The sequence below is a fragment of the Lepisosteus oculatus genome, chromosome 4 (assembly GCF_040954835.1).
Source record: "Lepisosteus oculatus isolate fLepOcu1 chromosome 4, fLepOcu1.hap2, whole genome shotgun sequence".
Classification (NCBI taxonomy): domain Eukaryota; kingdom Metazoa; phylum Chordata; class Actinopteri; order Semionotiformes; family Lepisosteidae; genus Lepisosteus; species Lepisosteus oculatus.
In genome coordinates this window covers 8,147,642-8,169,481 of record NC_090699.1, presented here as the reverse complement: position 1 = coordinate 8,169,481, position 21,840 = coordinate 8,147,642, and the positions used below count along the sequence as shown (strand labels likewise).

The 21,840-nt window shown below is 41.9% G+C and overlaps 1 protein-coding gene across 1 annotated transcript; it reads right to left on the bottom strand.

Annotated features, from left to right (window-relative positions):
• Nucleotides 1-1,306: 1,306 nt before the first annotated feature.
• Nucleotides 1,307-21,547, bottom strand: LOC107075939 (SLAM family member 9-like). The gene is made up of 6 exons (XM_015339106.2): nt 21,047-21,547; nt 12,187-12,522; nt 8,351-8,647; nt 4,740-4,865; nt 4,317-4,366; nt 1,307-3,624 (listed from the first exon to the last, which is right to left on the bottom strand). The coding sequence occupies exons 1-6, from the start codon at nt 21,099-21,101 to the stop codon at nt 3,436-3,438; spliced, it is 1,053 nt and encodes a 350-aa protein (XP_015194592.2). The 5' UTR covers nt 21,102-21,547; the 3' UTR covers nt 1,307-3,435.
• Between the last annotated feature and the right edge of the window lie 293 nt (nt 21,548-21,840).

Sequence of the window (21,840 nt, the reverse complement as noted above, 5' to 3'; positions counted from 1 at the left end):
TCCCAAACATACAGCAAAATCTACAAAGGAATGGTTCACAAATAAACGTATCCAGGTGTTTGAATGGCCAAGTCAAAGTCCAGACCTGAATCCAATCGAGAATCTGTGGAAAGAGCTGAAAACTGCTGTTCACAAACGCTCTCCATCCAACCTCACTGAGCTCGAGCTGTTTTGCAAGGAAGAATGGGCAAGAATTTCAGTCTCTCGATGTGCAAAACTGATAGAGACATACCCCAAGCGACTTGCAGCTGTAATCGCAGCAAAAGGTGGCTCTACAAAGTATTAACGCAAGGGGGCCGAATAATTTTGCACGCCCCACTTTTCATTTTTTTTATTAGTTAAAAAAGTTTCAAAAATCCAATAGATTTCGTTCCACTTCACAATTGTGTCCCACTTGTTGGTGATTCTTCACATAAAATAAAAAATTTATATCTTTATGTTTGAAGCCTGAAATGTGGCAAAAGGTTGAAAAGTTCAAGGGGGCCGAATACTTTCGCAAGGCACTGTAGGTACTTAGGTGTACACCTAGACAATAACCTGTGCTGGACTACTCATGTTGAGAGTTTTTGCGTTCAGCTGAGTTCAGCTGAGTTCAGCTGCGCTTATATTTCCTGAGAAGTCTAAGAGTGTTTGGGGTTTGACTGGAAGTGATACTACTCTTTTACCATACTGTAATCAAGAGTATTATCAGATATGGTATTACAGTGTGGTTTGGTAATCTATCAGTTCATTTAAAATCACAAATTAACCGTCTCATCCAAACAGCTTTGAAGGTCATGGGAGTGAATCAGCACCCCTTCCTGCAGACAATCTTTGAAAAATCCATAATCAATCAGGCAGAAAACCATTAGAGGAGATCCTTCCCACATCCTCAATTCTGAATACCAACTTCTTCTTTCTGGCAAATGTTTTACGATTCACAAACAGATACAAACATTCCTTTGTTCCACTATCCATTAAAGCTGTCAACGCAAATGACAAGGATAAACACAATTTTTGACCTTTACAATCCACGTGTGTGCAATGTGTTTTGTAATGCGTTATAAATGTTATATGTTGTTATGTGTTATACATGTGCAATAGAGTGATGTGCAATGTGTTTTGGGGTGTGTGCATTCTATTTAAACATACAGGAGTGCGGTGTGTCCACAAAAAAATTCCCTCAGGGGACAATAAATCTTATCTTATATGGCAGTGTTGGTCAGCCTATTACTGGGTGTCACTCCTTGTGACCTGTCTGCTTTAGACAGACCCTGGGAAGGGATAATCAGTCAGTACAAACAAAAAACACACAGCCTCACCCATAAACCCATAACTAATGTATTACAAAACATGACACTGGACAGCAAATGTCTGAACACAAATGGTAAAAAAAGACCATGAAACTCCACTACCCCAACCAATCGGCCAATATGAAACCAGTATGGAATTAAGACAATGAAAGAAGCTGTTCATTGGGAACCAGCTGGAGATGTGCAGACTCCCAGGAGAAACTTGAAAAATCAAAACAGGGAGAAAGAAGACTTTATCCACCAACCAGCTGGTGGTACTGTGAGGGAAGCTGGAATTAATTAATTCAGCTTTTATTTTTGAGAGCAAGCTTTTTTTTTGAAGGAGGAAAAGAAAATAACAAACATGAAAAATGAATAGAAACACAAGGAGCTCATATACGAATACAGAAAGCAAACAAAACAAATGAGCTTAGTAATAAACTAAGTAATAAGCAGGCCGGATCCTGGATGTTTTAGTCCGGGTTTAGTTAAACTCTCAGGATGAACTCTGTATCTATGCAGAATTAGCCTGCAACACGATCTGGCCATTATGACCTCCAACCAGAGTTTAAGGATAATTTCCCTTGCAGATGTTAACCCATCGATAAAATTGCACATGGTATTAAAACCTATAATGGGTCATCCTTTTGTAGAAATTAACAGAGATCAGGACTTGCAAAACACTGCACACAAGCAACGTCTTTCCAAAATGCTGCAATAACAGAACAGTTTGCAAATATGAAGAACTGTACTGGGTGCCTCAATATTACAAGACACTTCTCGTGCCAAACTGTAGAATCTTCCAGCAGTTTTGCTCTGATCCGTCTCTTATGATCAATATTCAAGAGCTATAGATGAATCTACAAAGCCCTAATCATTATTACCTTTGTTATGTACAAAGATCTTTCCCAAGAATTGTATTATGAATAACTAGAGAGAGAATAATAAATAAAAAACAGAGTAAAAGATCATTTTGAACACCCACACAAGTAAACATAGATGTAGTGCTATATCTTATCATTAAGTAAGATCAAGTACCTTATTCATAAAACTATTTTATTTACTGGAGAATTCTATATACAGTATAAAAAATATTATCTTTATTAACACATTTTTCCAATGTGACTTACATTCAGCACAAACAGGTCAAAGGTGAAGAATGAATGCAATTACATTCATTTAAAAAAATGATGGGGAAACCGTCAGATAAAGCCTGTGAAAATGCCAGGAATTCTACACCCTAAAAAAAGGAACAGGCCTCTGGAAAAAGGAATTAAAATGACAATAAAAATAGAGAAGTATGAAAGGCTGCCAGGGGCGGGAAATAGGAAGATCTAACAGTCCTGAAAGGATTGGGATGGTGAGTCCCAATTAGGGGTCAGCAGAGTCAACCAGACAGGGTTGGGATGGTGAGTCCCAGTTAAGAGAGAGCAACATTAGAGGAGGAACATGATCTCTAGCCAGGACGTGAGGGCAGTAGGTTGCTGGAGCAAGATAACATGAAAGTTTGGGCCTCTAGGACATACAGTATGTGATGCGCTCAGGTGAAGCAACATGATTGGATGGCCATCGTATTGACAAGTCATGCCCTGCTCCTGATTGGACGGTGGTAGCTGGCTAACCCAAGAGAGGTAAATGTCGTGACTTCTGAGCCTTAAACAGACTTGGCCAGTCGCTTGTTGGAGTTGGGAGTCCCAAGGAAAGTGTTCTGCTTTCAGCCTGGCAGTTGTAGGGAAAATACGATCCTTGTTCTGCCTCTGCTGCCCCAACGACAGAGCAATCTTGTTTTTACTGTTGGAATATGGTTCATCTCTGATTCGCTTTCAGTCTCTGTCGGCATAAAACCTCCCAGGGGCCTTGTAATTCCTAAACAAGATATCTTAAGTTCAATGCAATACTTTGCAAAGACCACAACATGTCTAACAGTTCCCACAACATAATGGCATTGCATGTCTTGGAGTGGCTTGTGAATGACATAAAGTGTGGCTGCTATTACAAAGGAGGGTGGTAGTTCATAGTCATCCTACAGGTCATTGAGGCTGAGAGTTTTCTCTAGGTCCATCCCTTGTTGGGGAACTCCACAAAATACGTACAAATTTGGTCCTTTGTCAAATTGCACCATATTCACATGGATTTTCCAGCAGAGACCATCCAAACTCCAGAATCATACGATGTCGTTGCACTTGGGAGGACGCCTGACCATGGAGTATAGTGTTTCTGTTTTCACGGGGTGCGCCGTTGAAGCTTGTGGGATGGACTCTGTGGACATCCTCTCTGGTTTCACGGTGTCGTACACAGTGCATATGTCCTGCTCGTGCTCGTCCTGGGCCGACTCTTGTTGATACTGGTGGTTCTGCAAACAAAAGAGACGGCAAGCTGGTTTCTAAAAACTTGGTTACGAATGGGAAGAGGTCAATCTGCCTCGATTTCTCCAATGAATAGTTAACGGTTATTCTGGATACCGGGATGTCGTTCAACCATTTCTTGAAAGAAACCAGGATATCAGCTTCAACAACATGGCTAGAGAGGTTGTTCCAGACACGCACGACCCTTTGGGTAATGAAGTGCTTCCTGTTCTTGGTTTTACATGCGTTTTGTCCTGTATGAATGAAATCTACTGGACAAAGGGATTCTGCTGCAAGAATTTTGTCAATCCATAGGTAAATGGTATATTAGTAAACATAGTTTGCAGAGCAGAGATGTCATCAGGAAGCACAGATAAAACAAGTAAGATATTAATAATAAGCTAGAAATTTAAATGTTTTAAAACATTGGTGACATTAAAATAGAGGCGACAGTGTTCTGACAGCTCATTTCTTGGTCTACTAGCAAAGTTGTGCTCATTGTGAAAAGTAGGGTGGATTACTGCAAAAGTTGTGGATTTAATATTGTGTCCTGTGCATTGTACTTGATTTTTTAATTTAGTTGTCAGGAAAATGTGGCACTATTCATAAGCAGCAGTGTTAAAAATGCATTTTTCTTCAACAATGAATAGAGACAAAAAGTAAAACTTTTTCAACAAATGACATCTTCGTTGACACATACCTGTTGCTCGCCGGAGTTCCCCATGTTTGGAGCAATGAAGTACTTTTCATCTGCGCAAGAAAGGAACCAGACATCAGAGGTAGTACAGTACGACATAACAAACTATATATTAATTAAAAAATAGCTAAATATGCACAGATGACAGATGTTTGGAAATTAAATATGGAACCATGACATAAGTAAGAGTGATTGATAGCTACAAGCTTTAGTTGTAGTCCATGAATTCCATGAATTGGATGCACTCTAATTCAGATCCTTTTACTGAATTCACAATATATAAGAAGCGCTACTGTTCAACATTTCCCAAACCAATGAGCCAGCGTATTTTCAAGCAGTCTTGCAGCTCGGATGTCAACGCATTTGTCCTGGTGTTGAGAATTGCAGCATGTTTCAGTTCTGAAATAATTATATAATAAGACGTACCCGTTTTTCTCGCTTTCAAATGGATCTTAACAAAGGCGCAGAGAAGAGCGAGCAAACAAACTGTCGCACAAATTGCAGCGATGAGGATGATGATTAATGTAAAAATCATCTTGTTCCCTGTGTCGCCTATCAGAAAAGGAGAAGGAACAGATAAGTGAATGGAACAAATCAGGACATATGCTTCAGCATGTTCATGAAATATACCCAATATATTTTCCCTTTATCATCACATATATCCACATTTTGATATCCCTTATAACCCCGCCTGCCAGCTAATTGTGATTTTCAATTTTGAATCCTCTTAAACCCAACTGTCTGACCATGAGTATCATCAACCTTAGTTGCCAAACGTACTTGTTTGAGGAATTTTTATGTACACAACTTACGAACACAAATTTCTGCTCATCTTTAAATTTATGTTTTTTTCGTGAACAAATAACCTTGCAATTCACCACTGCCCATCCCTGGTTCTGGAGGGCCAGAGTGCTTCCGGGGTTTCATTGCAGCTCTTAACAGGAGCTGTTTGCTGGCTTAACTGGACCCGTTCAACAGCTTTTCCCATTGTTCACCTCCCTCTGGGACCAGGACAGCACGTCCATGTTTTAGTGTATTTGGTCATGTCTGAAGAACCGGTGTTCGAAGAATAATGACGCTCAATGATCAGACGTTTTGAGAATGTTGATTGAATATTTAGGTATAATAAGTTTTAGCTTAGTCCACTTGGTTAAGAGTAGCCTCCTGGCCATAGAATAAGGAGGTTTAACCCCCCGTTCAGAGAGAGAGAACCAAGTTACCAAGGGGTCTCTGCAAAGGTGAAGATAGGGTGCAGACTGAATGAATGTGAAAAAAATGAGAGAAGAGCTGTGTGCAAGAGCTCCATATATAGCGAAAGTTGGTAATGATTGTGATTTAAAACAATCATTGTTTCATGGCTAACCCTGTGCTCTGACCCCAAGCTTCTCTCCCTGTCTGTGTGTCTCATTGAGAGCAAGCTGGGGCATGCGAAAAGACAAATTCCTAATGCACAAAATGGTATAGGGCTAATAAAGTGATCTTAATCATCCAGTTGTGCTTAGATTGACTCAACCCTGCACCAACAGTAAAAATCTGATGCCACATACTATAGATCACAATGTCTCCCTCTTGTGGTGCCGTTTTGCACTACATTAAAATATTCAGGCAGATGGTGACCTGTGTCTAATTTCTCCAGCGTAAACGTTTCATCAGTAAAACAGCTATCTGTCGAAGTTGAGAATCGTTCTCACTTTTGTCTTGGGATGTCTTTTATTTCCTTGCAGCTCCTAATCTGTCAGCCATCAGGAAAAGTTTCACAGCCGCAGATCAGGAAACTTCAAAACATTCAATTGCTGTAAGAATACACATGAAGTTTTTAGGAGCTGTCCTCACTTTTTTAATTTTCGTTCAGCAGTCGCTGTCTGAGTGGGTTTGGTTTATGGCTTATGTTCTCACAACACTGAGAATTTTCTTTCTTTCCTAATAGCTTGTGGGGAAGGCCCTCTGGTTAACACATTCAAGTTCTCTGAAGAAACGTCTGCAACACTTACACAAAACCCCCCGACAAGTGGGTGATAAGTCAGAAAACGAGAAATACTCAAACTGAAAATCTGAAACAGTGTCTAAAGATCCTTCATGATTTAACTACTCTTACTCTGGGTCTGGGGTAGAATATTACAGAAAGATGAACATGTCCAGTAATGATTTGATTCTATTCTGTACCTTCTTTCATAACAGAACAGCTGAGAGTGCTTTGCATTCAGAAGAATTTGTACAGTAACTAAATGACAGATAAAAAACTATGTTTCACAATTCATATATGGGGAATCTGAGAGGCAAGAACAAACTGGGCAGCCTGTTGAAAACATGTCAGAAGGTCATTGGTGCTGATCTTCCAGCCCTCTCCTCCATCTGTCATCCACATGTTTTACATAAAGCAAAATCCATCTGTGACGATCCTTCACAGCCCTTGTTTAATATCTTCCAGTTACTCTCACTAGAACACAGACTCCCCAACTCCAAAACCAACAGACTCAAGTTCTCATTCATACCTGTAGCTATATCGCTACTTAACACTTGACCTTCTGTGTAAATACTGTATGTATGGATATCGTTGTTCCTGTCGTTTATTTTTCTCTCCGTCTGTACACCAACACTTCTGCTGTAAAACAACTGCCCCTCCCCGGGGATAATAAAGACACTCTCTCTCAAATCTACAATGACAAATTATTAATGGGGACACAAGTAATTTTACTACCAAACGAACTGCCTAAACACTTCAATAGCTATTAATAATAATAATAATTGCTTACACTTATATAGCATTTTTCTGGACACTCCACTCAAAGCGCTTTACAGGTAAAGGGGATCCCCTCCACCACCACCAGTGTGCAGCCCCACCTGGATGATGCAACAGCAGCCATAGTGCGCCAGAACGCTCACCACACATCACCCCACACCTGGATGATGCTCCAGTACTCACACCACACACCAGCTCTCAGTGAGAAGGAGAGCAGAGTGATGAAACCAGTTCAGAGAGAGGGATTATTAAGAGGCCATGATTGGTGAGGGCCAGTGGGAAATTTGGCCAGGACGCCAGTGTTACACCCCTAGTCTTTTCGAGAAACGACCTGGTAACTACAGAGAGTCAGGACCTCGGTCTCATTCAAAGGACGGCAATTTTTTTTTTACAGTATAGTGTCCCCCTCACTATACTGGGGCACTAGAGCCCACACAGACTGCAGGGTGAGCACCCCCTGCTGGTCCCACTAACACCTCTTCCAGCGACAACCTTAGTTTTTCCCAGGAGACTCCCATCCAGGTACTGGCCAGGCTCACACCTGCTGAGCTTCAGTGGGTTGTCAGTTGTGAGTTGCAAGTTGCAGGGTGATATGTCCGCTAGCTATTGATGGCATATAACTACTTTTGTTATATCTAGTGATGTCCATCTTTTTTTTAAGCACTTTATGTATTAATGGGTCGGTGGGGAGCTGGAGCTTATTCCTGCCAGCAGCTGGAACAGAGCATGATACACCTGGGAGAAAACACTAGTCCATCACAGGGTACAGAGTGAAACACAGACACACACACTCATACCAGGGCCAGTTTTCACATAAGCCAGCTTACGCACCAGCATGTCTTTGGGTGTAGGAAACCTACCTTATTTACTGTTTTTATACTTAAATCGAAAAAATTGAAGTACTGTAAGATGTTTTTTTGTAAGAAGTTTTTTATAAGGGTTATGGGGTACAATTGGATTTTACACGCTACTCAAAATCCCTGTTCCTTGTGTAAATTGAGCTGGATCCTATCCCAGCAGGCAACAGGCACAAGACAGGGTACACTCTGGACAGGACATCAGTCCATTGCAGGGTACACACAGATACGAACACACACAGCAGTGTCAAACTTTCTAGAAACCTATTAACCAGCAAGTATGTCTTGAGACAGTGGGAGTAAACCGGAAACACAGGGAGCATATTGTCATATTTCTAATTCTAAACCAACCTTGGAAGCAATGAAGATTTCCTAATACAAGATGTAGTGCTCTTGCACTCTGTAGCGAACTGTGGCAGCTGCGGGTTTCTCACACTTACCCTTTGCCGAAGGCTGACAGATGTTTTTCACGAGGGCAGAAGTGGACTGGGAGCTGGCTTGGTTGCTAATGTTGCACACAACTGCGCTGTGGTTCTGGCTGACGGACAGGATCATCTCCGTGCCGTGGCTGCCTGACTTCTGCTTGATGGTCCAGTTGCAGGAAGGAAGGTCTGATCCCAGCTGGCAGTCAAATGTTGCATAAGTATATTGATGTGTAGAGCAGTTGATGTGAAAGTGACAGGTGTCGTTTTCAAAGGATGGGTCCACTACCACCAACTCTGGGATGGACAGTACCTCTGAAAATAAAGCAGAGCAGTGAGGGAAGAAAGTATTTGTACTGTGAATAGCATAGGTTTTCCTGAATAGCCTACAGACGGTTCTGCCTCGTGCAGTGAAATGCCTAGTACATTTAAGCCTGACCTCATTAGAGACATTTCAAAGACTGCTACGTGAAATCCCACGAGTGGATTTCCAAATGTCCTAATCCCTTTTTTATACAGAGAGCGAAAAAACTGAATTACCTATACCTGAGACACAAATTGGTTATGCTGCCGGATTTATGCTGGTTCGTATAGATTTTGGGCAAAACTCAGCAGAGGGGCAGAGGTGGCACCAGGGTTTCATCATGAAGGAAAGAACCTGACAATCACAGATCACACGGCTGGTCACGATTACAGAGAGGGAAACCAACTTCCCCTGTCAGACTGTAAGCAAGACCACGGGTTTCCTCAGGCCCAGATCGTAGCCTCTGAGGAGCTGCACAAGAGCATAAGAAACATCACAAACAAGAGGACGCCATTCGGATCATCTAGCCCGTTTGCTCTTTAGCAGCTCATGGATCTGAGGATCTCACCCAGCCAATTCTGGCTGAATCTGGGATGTCAGCTTCAAGAAAATAGCTGAGTAACGTGTTCCTCATTCCCGTCATCTGAAGAAGTGTCTTCTGTTCTGGGTTTTAAGTGTACTTCCCCATAGCTCAGGCTTGTGTCCTCTGGTTCACACTTTGTTGTTGATTCTGAAGAAGTTCACTGGTACTACCCAATGACTACAGTAGAAACTAGCTAGTCAAGCAAAGGGTGCTTCTAATTGAATAAGAGATTTGCTGAATGAGTCATCCATTCAAAATTAGCTTGCTGGGTAAAACTATGTCTTATATACAATGTGGGCAGCTGCACCACCATGCGTAGGCTGCAAAGGAACAGGTAAAGGTTTATTCCGTGCTGAAAAGAGAAGAAAACAAACACAATGTTTTGGCTGTGGAGCCTTCTTCAGGGGTCGAAACATTTTGTTTCCTTTCTTTTGTTCCTAATATACAATGTGCATACCATAGAATGAACTTTACTAAAAAAGCCCAGGATCCAGGAGGACTGACAGAAGTCAAATTAAGTTCTCCCCCAGCTGTCCTAAATTGTAAACATTCCTGACCTTACTTCCTAAATGTTAAACAAATTAAGCCTTTTCTCCTGCACATGTGTCTTCTGCTGCCCTTCTCCAGCCCATCTCCACCTGTACATCTGCCCCCTGGTCCCTCCTCTCTCTGCAGGGGCATCCCAACCCTCTCCTCCACAGCCAGGGGGAGCTCAGCCAAAACAGATTAAACCAAATATATTGCGACTGAACACTCAACAGACATCTTTCAATACATCTAATTTTGTGTGTTGTTATTCTTTGTGACATGGAGTCTTACCCCAGAGAGCTTTGGTTTTCATACATATAGTTGAATTTTAATAATAATTGCTTACACTTATACAGCACTTTTCTGGACACTCCACTCACAGTGCTTTAGAGGTAATGGGGATCCCCTCCACCACCACCAGTGTGCAGCCCCACCTGGATGATGCTCCAGTACTCTCACCACAAACCAGCTCTTAGTGGGGAGGAGAACAGAGTGATGAAGCCAGTTCAGAGAGAGGGATTATTAGGAGGCCATGTCTGGTAAAGACCCCTTTACACCCCTACTCTTTTTGAGAAACGCCCTGGGATTTTTAATGACCACAGAGAGTCAGGACTTCGGTTTTACATCTCGTTCAAAGGACGGCATCTTATTTCTTTCAACTTTATAGTGTCCCCATCACTATACTGGGGCATTAGGACCCACACAGACCGCAGGGTCCTTCTAACACCTCTTCCAGCAGCAATCTTAGCTTTCCCAGGAGGTCTCTAATCCAGGTACTGACCAGGCTCACACCTGCTGAGTTTCAGTGGGGCTGCCAGCTGAGAGCTGCAGGGTGATATGGCTGCTGGCATTTTAAATCATGGTTCCTTGGGAATAACAATACCCAACAACTATGGAGTGTTTTAGTCGATAAAATTTGTCTTAACACGCTTGGCTGAGGGCTAACCTCCTGTCCAGAGCACAAGGAGGCTGGGACCCCCCTGCAGAGGGAGGGAGGGGTGACCAAGGAGCAGCTGCAGAGGTGGAGAGGGAGTGGAGCTGGGATGCAAAAAGTCTTATTCGAGGGAGAAAAGGGGGTAACGCCCAGTATTTTGTATGTCGTAGGTGAGGTAATGACATAAAGAGTGTGTCACGGATGTCAGAAAGGACGAACCGTAGAATGGCAGGAGAGCGAAAAGACCCCATGCGTAGCTGCGAGATGGGGGTTAGCCTGAGGTCAGCTGTTCAGGAAATGCCGTATAGAAACTTATGCCCTCAGGTAGCGGACGTAGGGTGACCTGGTGCTAGGCGGGTTTCAGGACATCCGAACGTCAATGCTGAGTGAAGGCAGAATGAAAGACCCAGAAATATATAGCCCCAGAGAGAGAGAAACACTGGAAAGACAGCAAAGCACCAGAAACAAGAGACAGGACAGAGAAGGAGCGCCCTCTGGCTGCAGAGGGTGTGACAGAGTGATTGCGAATTATTGACAGCCAAGTCTGTTGTCATCCCTCCCGAGCTTTCGTTACGTGAGTCCTGTGACGTGATTTAACCGTGATCACATGATTCATGGAAATGGTTGAATGGTCACGTGGCATGGCCAGCGTGGTCTGTTACAATTAAAAGCACACGCATTACGAGATTTCCAAAGTATTCTTGCCTGTTGAAAGAGACATTCAAATTCCGTGTTCCTGAGGGTGTTAAGTGTGTCTTAAACGTTGAGTGTAGGTGATATAATCTTAGTGTAATGATTGCATTCATACAGGAATCTGCCATCCTTATTTCCCTTTAAGATAAGCTGCCTGTTGCACGTTCGATGAATCGGAGTGGTGTGCTTGCAGCGTCTTTGTTAAAACTCTTCTGTGTGCAGTCTTCTGCAAAAACTGGATCTCACACAGTGAGTTCTGTCTAGGGCAATTCTACACCTGCATGTTTGTTTGTTTTTTTGTCACATTCTTGTGCTTATTTCTCTGTACATGGTTAAATGCACTAAACTAACCTAGCTGAGACCGGAAAGGTGCTAAATGCAGAGAACAAAAAGCTCAGCACAAAATGTGACCATAGTGTGAAAACACATCAGATTTGTTTTTTGTTTTTTCTGTGGGGGGGTGAGATGGTGACCCCTCAATAACGAGGTGCAAAGCCTGAGGCCTGAGCTGATTCTCTCTCTTAGAAAGAAGCATTGACTCAAGTCTGTATCAGGGAGAGTGAAGAAAATAAGAAGAAAAAGCCACACCCATTTAAATCTGTTACACTAGCTTGGAGCTTCTCGTCCTGATGCCTGTCTGTGTGCCAGTTCATTTTGAAATTGTGGCCAGTTTCATGCTACAAAGATTTTGGAATTAATTGTGAAGGTAGATTAAGAGACATTGTAATGACTAAATACTAAGTCCCTAATTTATTTGTCAGACATTGGTTTAACGTAGTGTAGGTGGAGATACTGTATATACGTCTACTTACCAAGGACTGATACGTGATAGATGCTGAGTTTGTGTTTTTTGCCACTTGTATCACTCAATAAAGCTGTGTAAGTCCCAGCATTTCCATGACTCAGGTTCGTTAACCTAAGGGAAAAATCTGTCTCATCAAAAACCACTTGATTCTTGTGCCGGAACCACTTGACGTTGCTGCTTCCATTAAGCTTTCTCAGTATGATAACTTCTTCTTTTTCTCTCACCAAATTCCACTCCAATGTCTCCATCTCTAAGTGCACTGGTACGTTTACAGTCAGGTGCAGAGAACCACCCTGCATCGCCGAGACATTCTTGGCATGGTTGTTTTCTTCAGTCCTGACACCTAGGAAAGGAAGTGGGATTTGAATAAATGACATTATCTTGAACAACAGCTGTTTACACAAAAATCCCTGTATCTTTAGCAGGCCGGCACAGTAACTCCTAATGGTGTTTTAAAGCTCCTCTTAGCCATCACGATGTGCTGTTTGTCTCCAAACTCTTCCAGACTCCCCGATATTGTTCCAGTCAGGCCTTGCTTCTTCCCAAACAGAACAGTAAATTCCATCTTTCAAATCAACATCCCACATTTATGAAAACATTTTACTCTGAGAGCGACCAAGCCTACATCTCCATCAACTTTGTTGCAGTGTATTGCTATACTCGTGTACAGTACCAGCCTGCTGGCACACAACACTGCACACACGTCTGCTTGTTACATGGCGTGTTAGCCGGGGGTTGAGCTGAGATGAGATAAAGGTGTGCTTTTGAAGGAAGGCTTTTATATTGATCTTTCTGGTGGAGCTTTTTAGTGCTAAACACTGCAATTGGGCATTTTAATTATTAAACACATTTACAAATGGAATCTAATTAGAAGGAGAAATAAAAATGGACAATGCAAAACGTGCTCTGAACAATCTGAACTCATGGCAAGACTTACAAGTGGGCATGTTAAAGGGTCAGACCCATTTCAAAGGGGTCAGGCCCACTTGTGAGGTGCTCATTATTGTTTTTCTCCTTATTGGTTAACCTGGGAGTGCCATATAGTAGATTACCTCCAGCATGGGCCAGTGTGACCACATTTCCTCTCTGACAGACTGAACGCTGCACTCATGGGTCTCACATCCCACGATATGTTTTCACCAAGCAAATTAGAGATGTCCCTTTCTACAAGAATCTTCTAATGGAAGATCTAATGAACCTTCGTTTGATTCTGCCAAAGCTCTTACTTACTGTACCTAACTGATGATAAATCTACGAAAAACCCAGACCTGTCTGAAGTGAAGCCAGATATACAGAATGACAGAAAGATGAAGTTCTAGAATGGGATTTACAATCCCTGCTGTGTGTTGTTGTGTGAGCCAACTTATTACATTGGTGCTAAATGTATAAACACTGATACTTGTGCAGGAGTTTGAGAAAAACGGAAGTTCTGGTGTGTTTGTCACAGATGTTGTGGTTTCCTGTTTTTCAAGTTCCAGTTCATAAGGTACATTCGTTCCTCTGAAATTTCTGTCCTACTCTTTCTCAGTTTCCATTGGTATTTTTTTAACTTTTACCTGGAGAGTGTGCATCTTAAAGACAGGATCATTTCGTGAATCAATGTTTCCTGTGGGGATGGCAGGGGTGGTGTTAAATGTCCTATTTTTATGTCAAGTTTTTTAGTTGCTTTTTAAATTCCCGAAATTGGTTTTGCGGGGGCCCTGGGTTCAATTCTGGACTTGGGGTGTTGTCTCTTATGGTGGTTGAATGCTCTCCCCATGTTTCGTGGGTTTGCTCTGGGTGCTTCGGTTTCCTCCTGCTGTCTAATGACATGCTGGTAGATTAATTGGCTTCTGGGAAGACTGTCCCTGGTGTGAGTGTGTGTGTCTCTGTTTGTGTCTGTCTGCCCTTCAATGAACTGGCATCCAAACCAGGTTGTACCCATCTTGCATTGGTTTGCTTGCCAGCTCCTACAAGACCCCAAACTGGACGAGGCTATTAGGAGAATGATGGATGGAAGTTTTCTTGTTTTTTTTTTATCGGCGATGATGGCAGATGCTCATAATCTTTGCATTGAGGGTTAATGATTGTACATCACTCATTTTCTAAGTCCCTGGATTGTTTTCATCATATTACAGTTGGATGGTAAAAATGATGCACTTGAGATCATCTGGGGTAGTAGATGTTTAAATCCACTTCTAGACAAGGAGATGACTCAGTCCAAAATAATAAACTATTTTAGAAGGAGCCTTTCGATGACATCTAAGCCCCGGACATTAAAATACAAAACAAGTCAGAAAACCTAAAATAATAGTGATACAAAAAGGGAAAAGATCATCATCATCATCAGAAAAATCAAGAATGTTTCTGGTTTCGTCTTGTCGTGTGAGTGAGTGAGAAGCGACTTTAAGAGCAAGACATGCAGGGGAATAGCCAGTAATTAAGCACACCTGAGCTAATTGAATACTTGGCAGATTAATTCCGCAGACAGGACAGGCCCTGAGTGGAACTGCAGTCCCTCTGGTCAATCAAATATTCGCCAATCAAATGTTGGAGAGATTTAAGTTTGCCCATGCGTCTCAAAGCACACATTGACAATATTTTTTCTTTCATTTGCGGAACAAATTAATCCAAAGACCATCTACAATGACTGATTTTGATGCCATGAAAAACAATGTAAGACTGTATGTCAAGCTCCTCAATTTGTCAATGATGTAAATGCAAAACAAGGTATATAGATGGGTGACTTATAACATGGTTTTATATATATAAAAACTAAACTATGACTGAAATACTTATATGTCGATAAATGTGTTACGACTCGTACCTTTTCTCCTAAGTGCCCTGGCATTCCCACGCATACTAAACTCCACACACGCTCATCCAGGAACTAATTATCCAACCACATCTCTCTCTCTTCAATATTTAAACACTCTTCACCAGCTTACCTACGCTCACTGTTGAGAAGTCTTCCACAGCTTTCTCTTGTGCGCGCTACTTTTCTCAACCTAGTTCCCCTACTGTACTTTCGACTTCACTCTTGCCTAATGACTTGGATTTGGAATATTGGATATACGTTTGCTCGAACTCCCTCCATCACGGCTTCGCACAGGGGTCCAACAACTCACCACTTTCAGAAACCCTGACAAAATAGAGCTTTAAAATAGACACTTTGGAGGATTAGGGCTTAATTTCTAGGACTTCCAATGTATAAATAACACGCTGCTTGATGACTGACCTGCATCACCTGCCTCTACCCAATTTTTACCCTTGCAGCAGCTCCCTGGCTCATTCCTCATTTAAGAGAGGGGAATCTGAAACCCCTCTGCTTACAGACAGATTTTCATTCTACTTTGCCAGGTGGTTCACTCTCAATAAAGCTCCCTATTCGATTTGTGCATTTTCTCCACCTCCATTAGGCTTTGACTGAACTACTGAAGTAATTCACTCTTGAGATGGTACTACAAAATCTTACACTTTTAATAGTTTAGATGAGTTTGAGAAAGGTTGATGATTCCAAAGCAGATCAGAGCCCAGATTAAGCTGTTTGAAAATGGGGTTTGACCACAGCATTTTTAATGCTGCTGTGAATCATAATGACCTACAGTATCATTGTCACTTTGCTGACATAGACAGCTTTGAGAATTTATAGCAGCACATAGTTAACATGCAGGGATGGGGCTACAGGAGCAGATTCTAGCCTTCAGTTCAGTTAACATCTCAGATAAAAGGAAGTGGATCAATTTACCAAACACCTGAGAACAATGGCACTGACGTTTCAGGGAGAATATGAGACAAAGCAGTAGTAATATATGAAGATTTGATCCTGACACTGTCTTTCCCAGTTTGAGACAAACCAGAAATGATTTACATTGACTGGAACAGAGGTGATGTCAACGTTTTCAGGCTGACAGTAAAATGGTGAAATCTGGAGAAGAAAAACCTTTTCTTGAGACTTTCCTCAGTCAGACTGAAACATTAGGGATATTTGTGAAGAACTTTCCCCTTACTGATTTCATGGCTTAATTATACTGTACTCTCCAGAGTAGTGAACAGCTGGCTCCATTCTGTATATAATTTTGAAGGCTACCGGAACGCTACAAAACTTAATCGTCTTGTTACAAATAGGGGTGACAAAAATAGAGAAATATCAGGAATGACCAAACCAACAAATCAAGAAGCAAATTAAATAATCATCACCCTCAGCTTTTAAAGATTTCTCCCAAGGATATACCCAAGCAGTTAGTATCGTTAGAGGCACCTGAATTCTTATTTCTCTGGTCCAGCTTTGGAAAAATGAGTAATAATTCAGGCACACTGGGTTAAACAAATATTTATTAATAGTGATAATATACACTAAACAACCACAACACACCCTATGTACCAACTTTTAAATAAGGCATCCCAGAGAACTAACGTCCTATTCCCCCCAGACTGTTACCGAGTACTCAGACTCTATATATGATGCATACAAAGGCCAAAATGACTCTCCAGTCATTGTTTACACGTCTGTATTGTTCTCCAGTCTTTGTTTACACGTCTGTATTGTTCTCCAGTCATTGTTAACACGTCTGTATTGTTTACTTTCAAACTGTCTACATGTTTACTTGCACATTGTCTATTTATGTTTGTATATTGTCTTGATGCACTGTTTGCACTTTGTTTTGTTTTTTACACTTCCTGGACTGTTGATCAACACTTAATCGTTTAGCCATAAGTTAATTTGCTAAGGTAAACCAAGAAAAACGTCACGATTGCTTTCATCACTGGATCTGAAACCCCTACTCCTCAGTATGCATGGCCTTGCTTTGAAGCTGGAAATGTTGACACTAGCTAGGTGTTACATATTGTATCTACATTTACTTCATAACAATTTCTTCCAAAGAGTAAATCATACAGCAAAGCAGACGATCCAAGTTATATGAACGAACACATCTGTTTTTGAATTGTAACAGCATACTTTTAGTATTGACTGGGAGCATCTATATTTCCAAATCTGAAAGGCTGTCAATGTCAGAAACTTACAGGTTTGTCAATATCAAGCCATGGTTCCTGATTAGATCTGAACTTGACATTAAATCTTTTATTGAGATCCATATTAAAGTGTGTTGCTTTTTCACATGATAATGCAACATAATAAAGACGGTTGCCAGTCCTTGTGTCATGTACGGCTGACACATACATTAAATGTTATAGTTTACTCAGTTCAATGGAGTCAAAGTTTCCTGTATTTGTTGTGAATGGAGTCATCCTATCTGAAGGGGAAATATGAGACATCTGAGTTGTAGTTCTTCTGCACACTCACCTTTCTCCACAGGTGGATGCGAAGGATTATGAGGGTGTTGCGAAAAAAAATACCCAACAAGGTTTCATATTATCGATCATGAGTCACCTTGTGGGTTTAAATACGTTCAGCCTCTCTGAAGCCTGTCTAATGACTCCACTCTCCTCATGATTCATGAGCTCTCCTGTTGTTGATGAGGCTAAGGATCAGCTAACAGGTGGCTAGACTTGTGCAAGCACGGCCAGTACCTGTATTCTACAACTATCACATTGGCCAGTCCCTGTGCTCTACATCTTGTACATGAGCCAATCCCTGTGCTCTACAGCTGTCACATCTTGTTCATGGGCCAATCCATGTGTTCTACTAATGTCATATGGGCCAAACCCAACATTATATTACAGTCACGTGGGCCACTCCCTGCATTCCTCAGCTGTCACATGGGCCACTCCCTGCATGCCTCAGCTGTCACATGGGCCAATCCCTGCATTTCTCAGCTGTCACATGGGCCAGTCCCAGCATGCTACAATTGGCATCTGCTGGCCCAGTTGCATCAGGCCATTTATCACAAATGTTGTTCCTTGATCAAGACATGACCTTGCTGAGCAATAATGCCAGGCCATTGTCTTGCCAGTCACACCCATGAGAGTGTATGGAGTGACCGATCAAAAACCCCCGCTCCCCAGTCCCTTAAGGAAGGCTTCAGCAGCCGATGGTGACATACAGTAGTAACGTCTTGGTGGAGCTTGACACTAATTCCCCAAGAATCCCCCTCCTGGGAGCAGGAACGGGGCTCAGCTATCAGTACGTCCTGCTGGGGCCAGCACCGACCGGATTGGACAAGGGGACGTACTTCCTGCTGTGGCTACTGCTGTCCCTCACCAAACAAGGACTGTGGAACGCGAGGAACACTCTCATCCGGCACAACACAGAGTGGGGAGCGAGGGAGCTGGGGGAGAGGATCCTGGCGGACCTCAGAGGAAGGATGAAGCACGACGTCGCCAAATGGGGTTTCTCCAGGGCGAGGGAGCGCTGGAGAGGACTGTGGGCCCTGTACAGGGACTGGTGGACAAAAGCAAGTGGTAGGGCCTGGAGGGACTTTTTAAGTGTGCAAATCCAGCCCTACCGTCCACATGCACGGATTGATACCGCCGCCGGAAAGTTGTTATTGCATGCGAAGTTTACCAATTTTGTGAGAATGTTTCTTTTGTGAGATGTTGTTATGGAAATAAAGTATATTTTGATTAAAATAAATAATAATTCCCCAAGATGCTGTTGGGCCACATGCCTGGTTTGGATCCCATGTGGAAAAGGAATGAGGACCTATACTATTGCTAAATGAGAAAAAGCAACGTGTGTATCATTGCCTGCGTAAATACAAGCATGATCAATGGCAGCTCTTGTGACCCGCCTGATTTCGCAGGCAGATTGCACCAGTGACCACCATACTTATCGCCTGAAACCCTCCTCCCTGTTAACCGACCAAAGGAAGAGCCCAGCTGTCACATGCAGATCACCAGATCTCTCGAGCTTTATCTGTTTACAGTACAGGCATGACCGTGTGTGTGTGTCTCTGTGTGTTGAGGGTGGGCAACAACAGGAAAACGAGGTATTAAAACAAGGTATAGATTTATTCTAGATGGTGCAAAAAATAGCGAAGTTGGTCTACAATAGCACCTCCCCTCCACCCCACCCCCCGCCAGGCCACCAGTACGTGAGAACCCAGTCTGTATTTCTTACTATATCTTTCTTACGAGTTGATTTCATTTAAATCTTTTAAGTCTAGAACTGTTTGATCACTTCCTTGAAATGTCTTTAGATGTTAAATTTAAAAAAAAATTTGTTTGCGTATACAGTATGTCTCTGCATGGGTGAGTCCATGTCATTTCTGGTAATATATGTTCTTTCTCCCCTACAGTCACGATTAAAAAAACTACACAACCCCCCAAGAGAAAACTACCAGAGAACTGACTAAACTTGGAGCATGAGCCACCTTAATTACAACAACACACTATGACTAGCAGGAACACTGGTTGTCAACCCAGATGCTGTTAATTAGATTGATATACGGTACTGCAGCACAGGCTGTGATTGAATGCTTTTTATGTGTTAACCATACTTTTACAGCTAGAAGAGTCGGCTGTGGCCTGCTGAAAACTGCCTTCTTGAATGTTTCAGAGAGGTAGACAGTTACTTTCTTGTGTCATTGTGAAATCTCCCCAGTCTCTTACTTATAACTGTGTACAAACATCCTTCTTTTTTATAATGATAATAACACACTTTATTTTATATAGCACCTTTAAAGTTGGCTTCTCAAAACGCTTTACAGAATGACAACAACAATAAATAAGAAGACTACACAAGATAAAACGCAATTACAAAGGAGACCGTGGATGGTGGTACAAAGAAAAGCAGAGGGGTGAAGAATGGAACCAGTTAAGTAAAGGCTCTTTTAAAGAAGAGGGTTTTGAGTCTGGATTTGAAGGAGTTTAGAGAAGGTGACTCCCCGCTTTCCTTGGGCAGAGAGTTCCAGAGCTTGGGGGCATAACAGGAGAAGGCCCTGTCGCCCACAGAGTGTAGACGGGCTTGGGGGAGAGTTAGACCAGAATTAGACATTTTTGGCATTGTATTAATTATTTCAGATTGCAGTGATAGCAGATTCTTGTACAAAGTCTGGATGTAATTGTAGTTATTTTAAAAAGCTTCCTGGAAAGATCTAAGATCTAAGCAGATTTGGAACTGTTAGAGAAATGTAGTTTTCCCCCGCATGTTTCTTCTTGTTATTTAGAAAGTCATATCTATTGTAAATCTTCATTTAGCATAACCCAACAGAACATTCATTTTAAGTAACTAACTTTCATTTGTTTTTCACACAGTCTATTCAGTCAGTTGAAATAGTCTGCCCAGGATCAGTTTTCAAGCTATATATTCTTTGATGTTTTTTCTTTTAAAAAATCTAACATTTTAACTAATTATTTTGATGTCAAAGCCCATGTCTGTACGATAATCATTTTTAAATCAGATTGGACACATTTTATTACATTGTCAAAACTGAATGCCAAGGATATACTAGGATATATGGTTATATAGGATCACCCCTACTAACTATACAGACGAAGAGGTACAGTGGTTACTTAAATATGAATGAATACACTAGCACTATATTAATATTTTTTTGTCTCTGCTGAAGACTGTTCTTCATATTTTTAATTATTTCAAAGTGGTTTTGTTGAGTGAAATGGGATCCCAATGTACGGAAGAACTGTTAATCCATTTTAATCTGTTTAAAGCGTGCACGACAAAACTTCATTCTGACGTTCATTTTGAAGTTTTGCAGCGGTCAACTTTTAACGATCATCTACAGTATGTGCAGCCGAATGGCTGGACTGGTTCAGTTGCGTTGGCAACAATATCCATGCCAGAGTGACAAGTCAACAGAACAACTCCAGTTTTTAACCTAATAAACGTACTCTTCAAGTCACGAAAGAACTAAACGCACCGAAAACAGGCGTCGTCAGCCTCGGCGAGCTCAGAGGAAAAAGGAAAGGACGATTTAAACATGACATTTAAACGGCTGTCTTGCGGATAACATTAAAATGGTACGTACCTGGTAGGAGAAAAGCCAACGGGAACAGTGCCAGAGTAAGGAAATGCGCGTTCATGTTGAAGCGATGTTTTTTAAACTTTTGCACTATACAGTATGCGTCGGTACACAAGCGCAGCACCCTTCTGAATGTTTAAGTGAGACCCCAAATCATATCTGCAATTTGCATGATCTTGAACTCTACAATACACAGCGACGCCTCCTTCCTTCTCTTCATTTTTTTAACCCATCCACTGATTTCAGAATCCTCCTTTCGTCTCACGCTGTTTATCTTCTCACTTCCTTTGGTGACCTGTTGTAGTTGGGGAAATTTTAAAAGCTCCTTTCATTTTTAGTATTGATACTGTATTCCCAGTATTCTACTCATCTATAGTATGATTTATACCCAGAAAGACTCTTTTAACATACTGTTGGCTATTCATATTTAAGACGTTGCGGATACACATTCTGTTTCTCCTGTCATATTATTTCTGTCTTTGCCCATGAGCGATAGAGATCATTTATGTTGACAAGCTATGCGGAGGATAGCGAAATGTGCATTGTGAAAGACTTATGTATCATATCACGACGTGAAAACTCATTTTCTGGACAGTTCGAAGTAGCTACCGTATATCCCCACGTCTTTGAGTTAAAAAAGCGCATTATATTTATATGAGCTTGGCTCTGTGGCTAAGAATCTGCGACTATGACTGGAAGGTTGCTGGTTCAAATCCCGCGGTCGGCAGAGGAGTCCTGCTCTGTCCGGCCCCTGAGAGAGGCCCTTCATCCCATCCGCTCCAGGGGTGCTATATAAATGG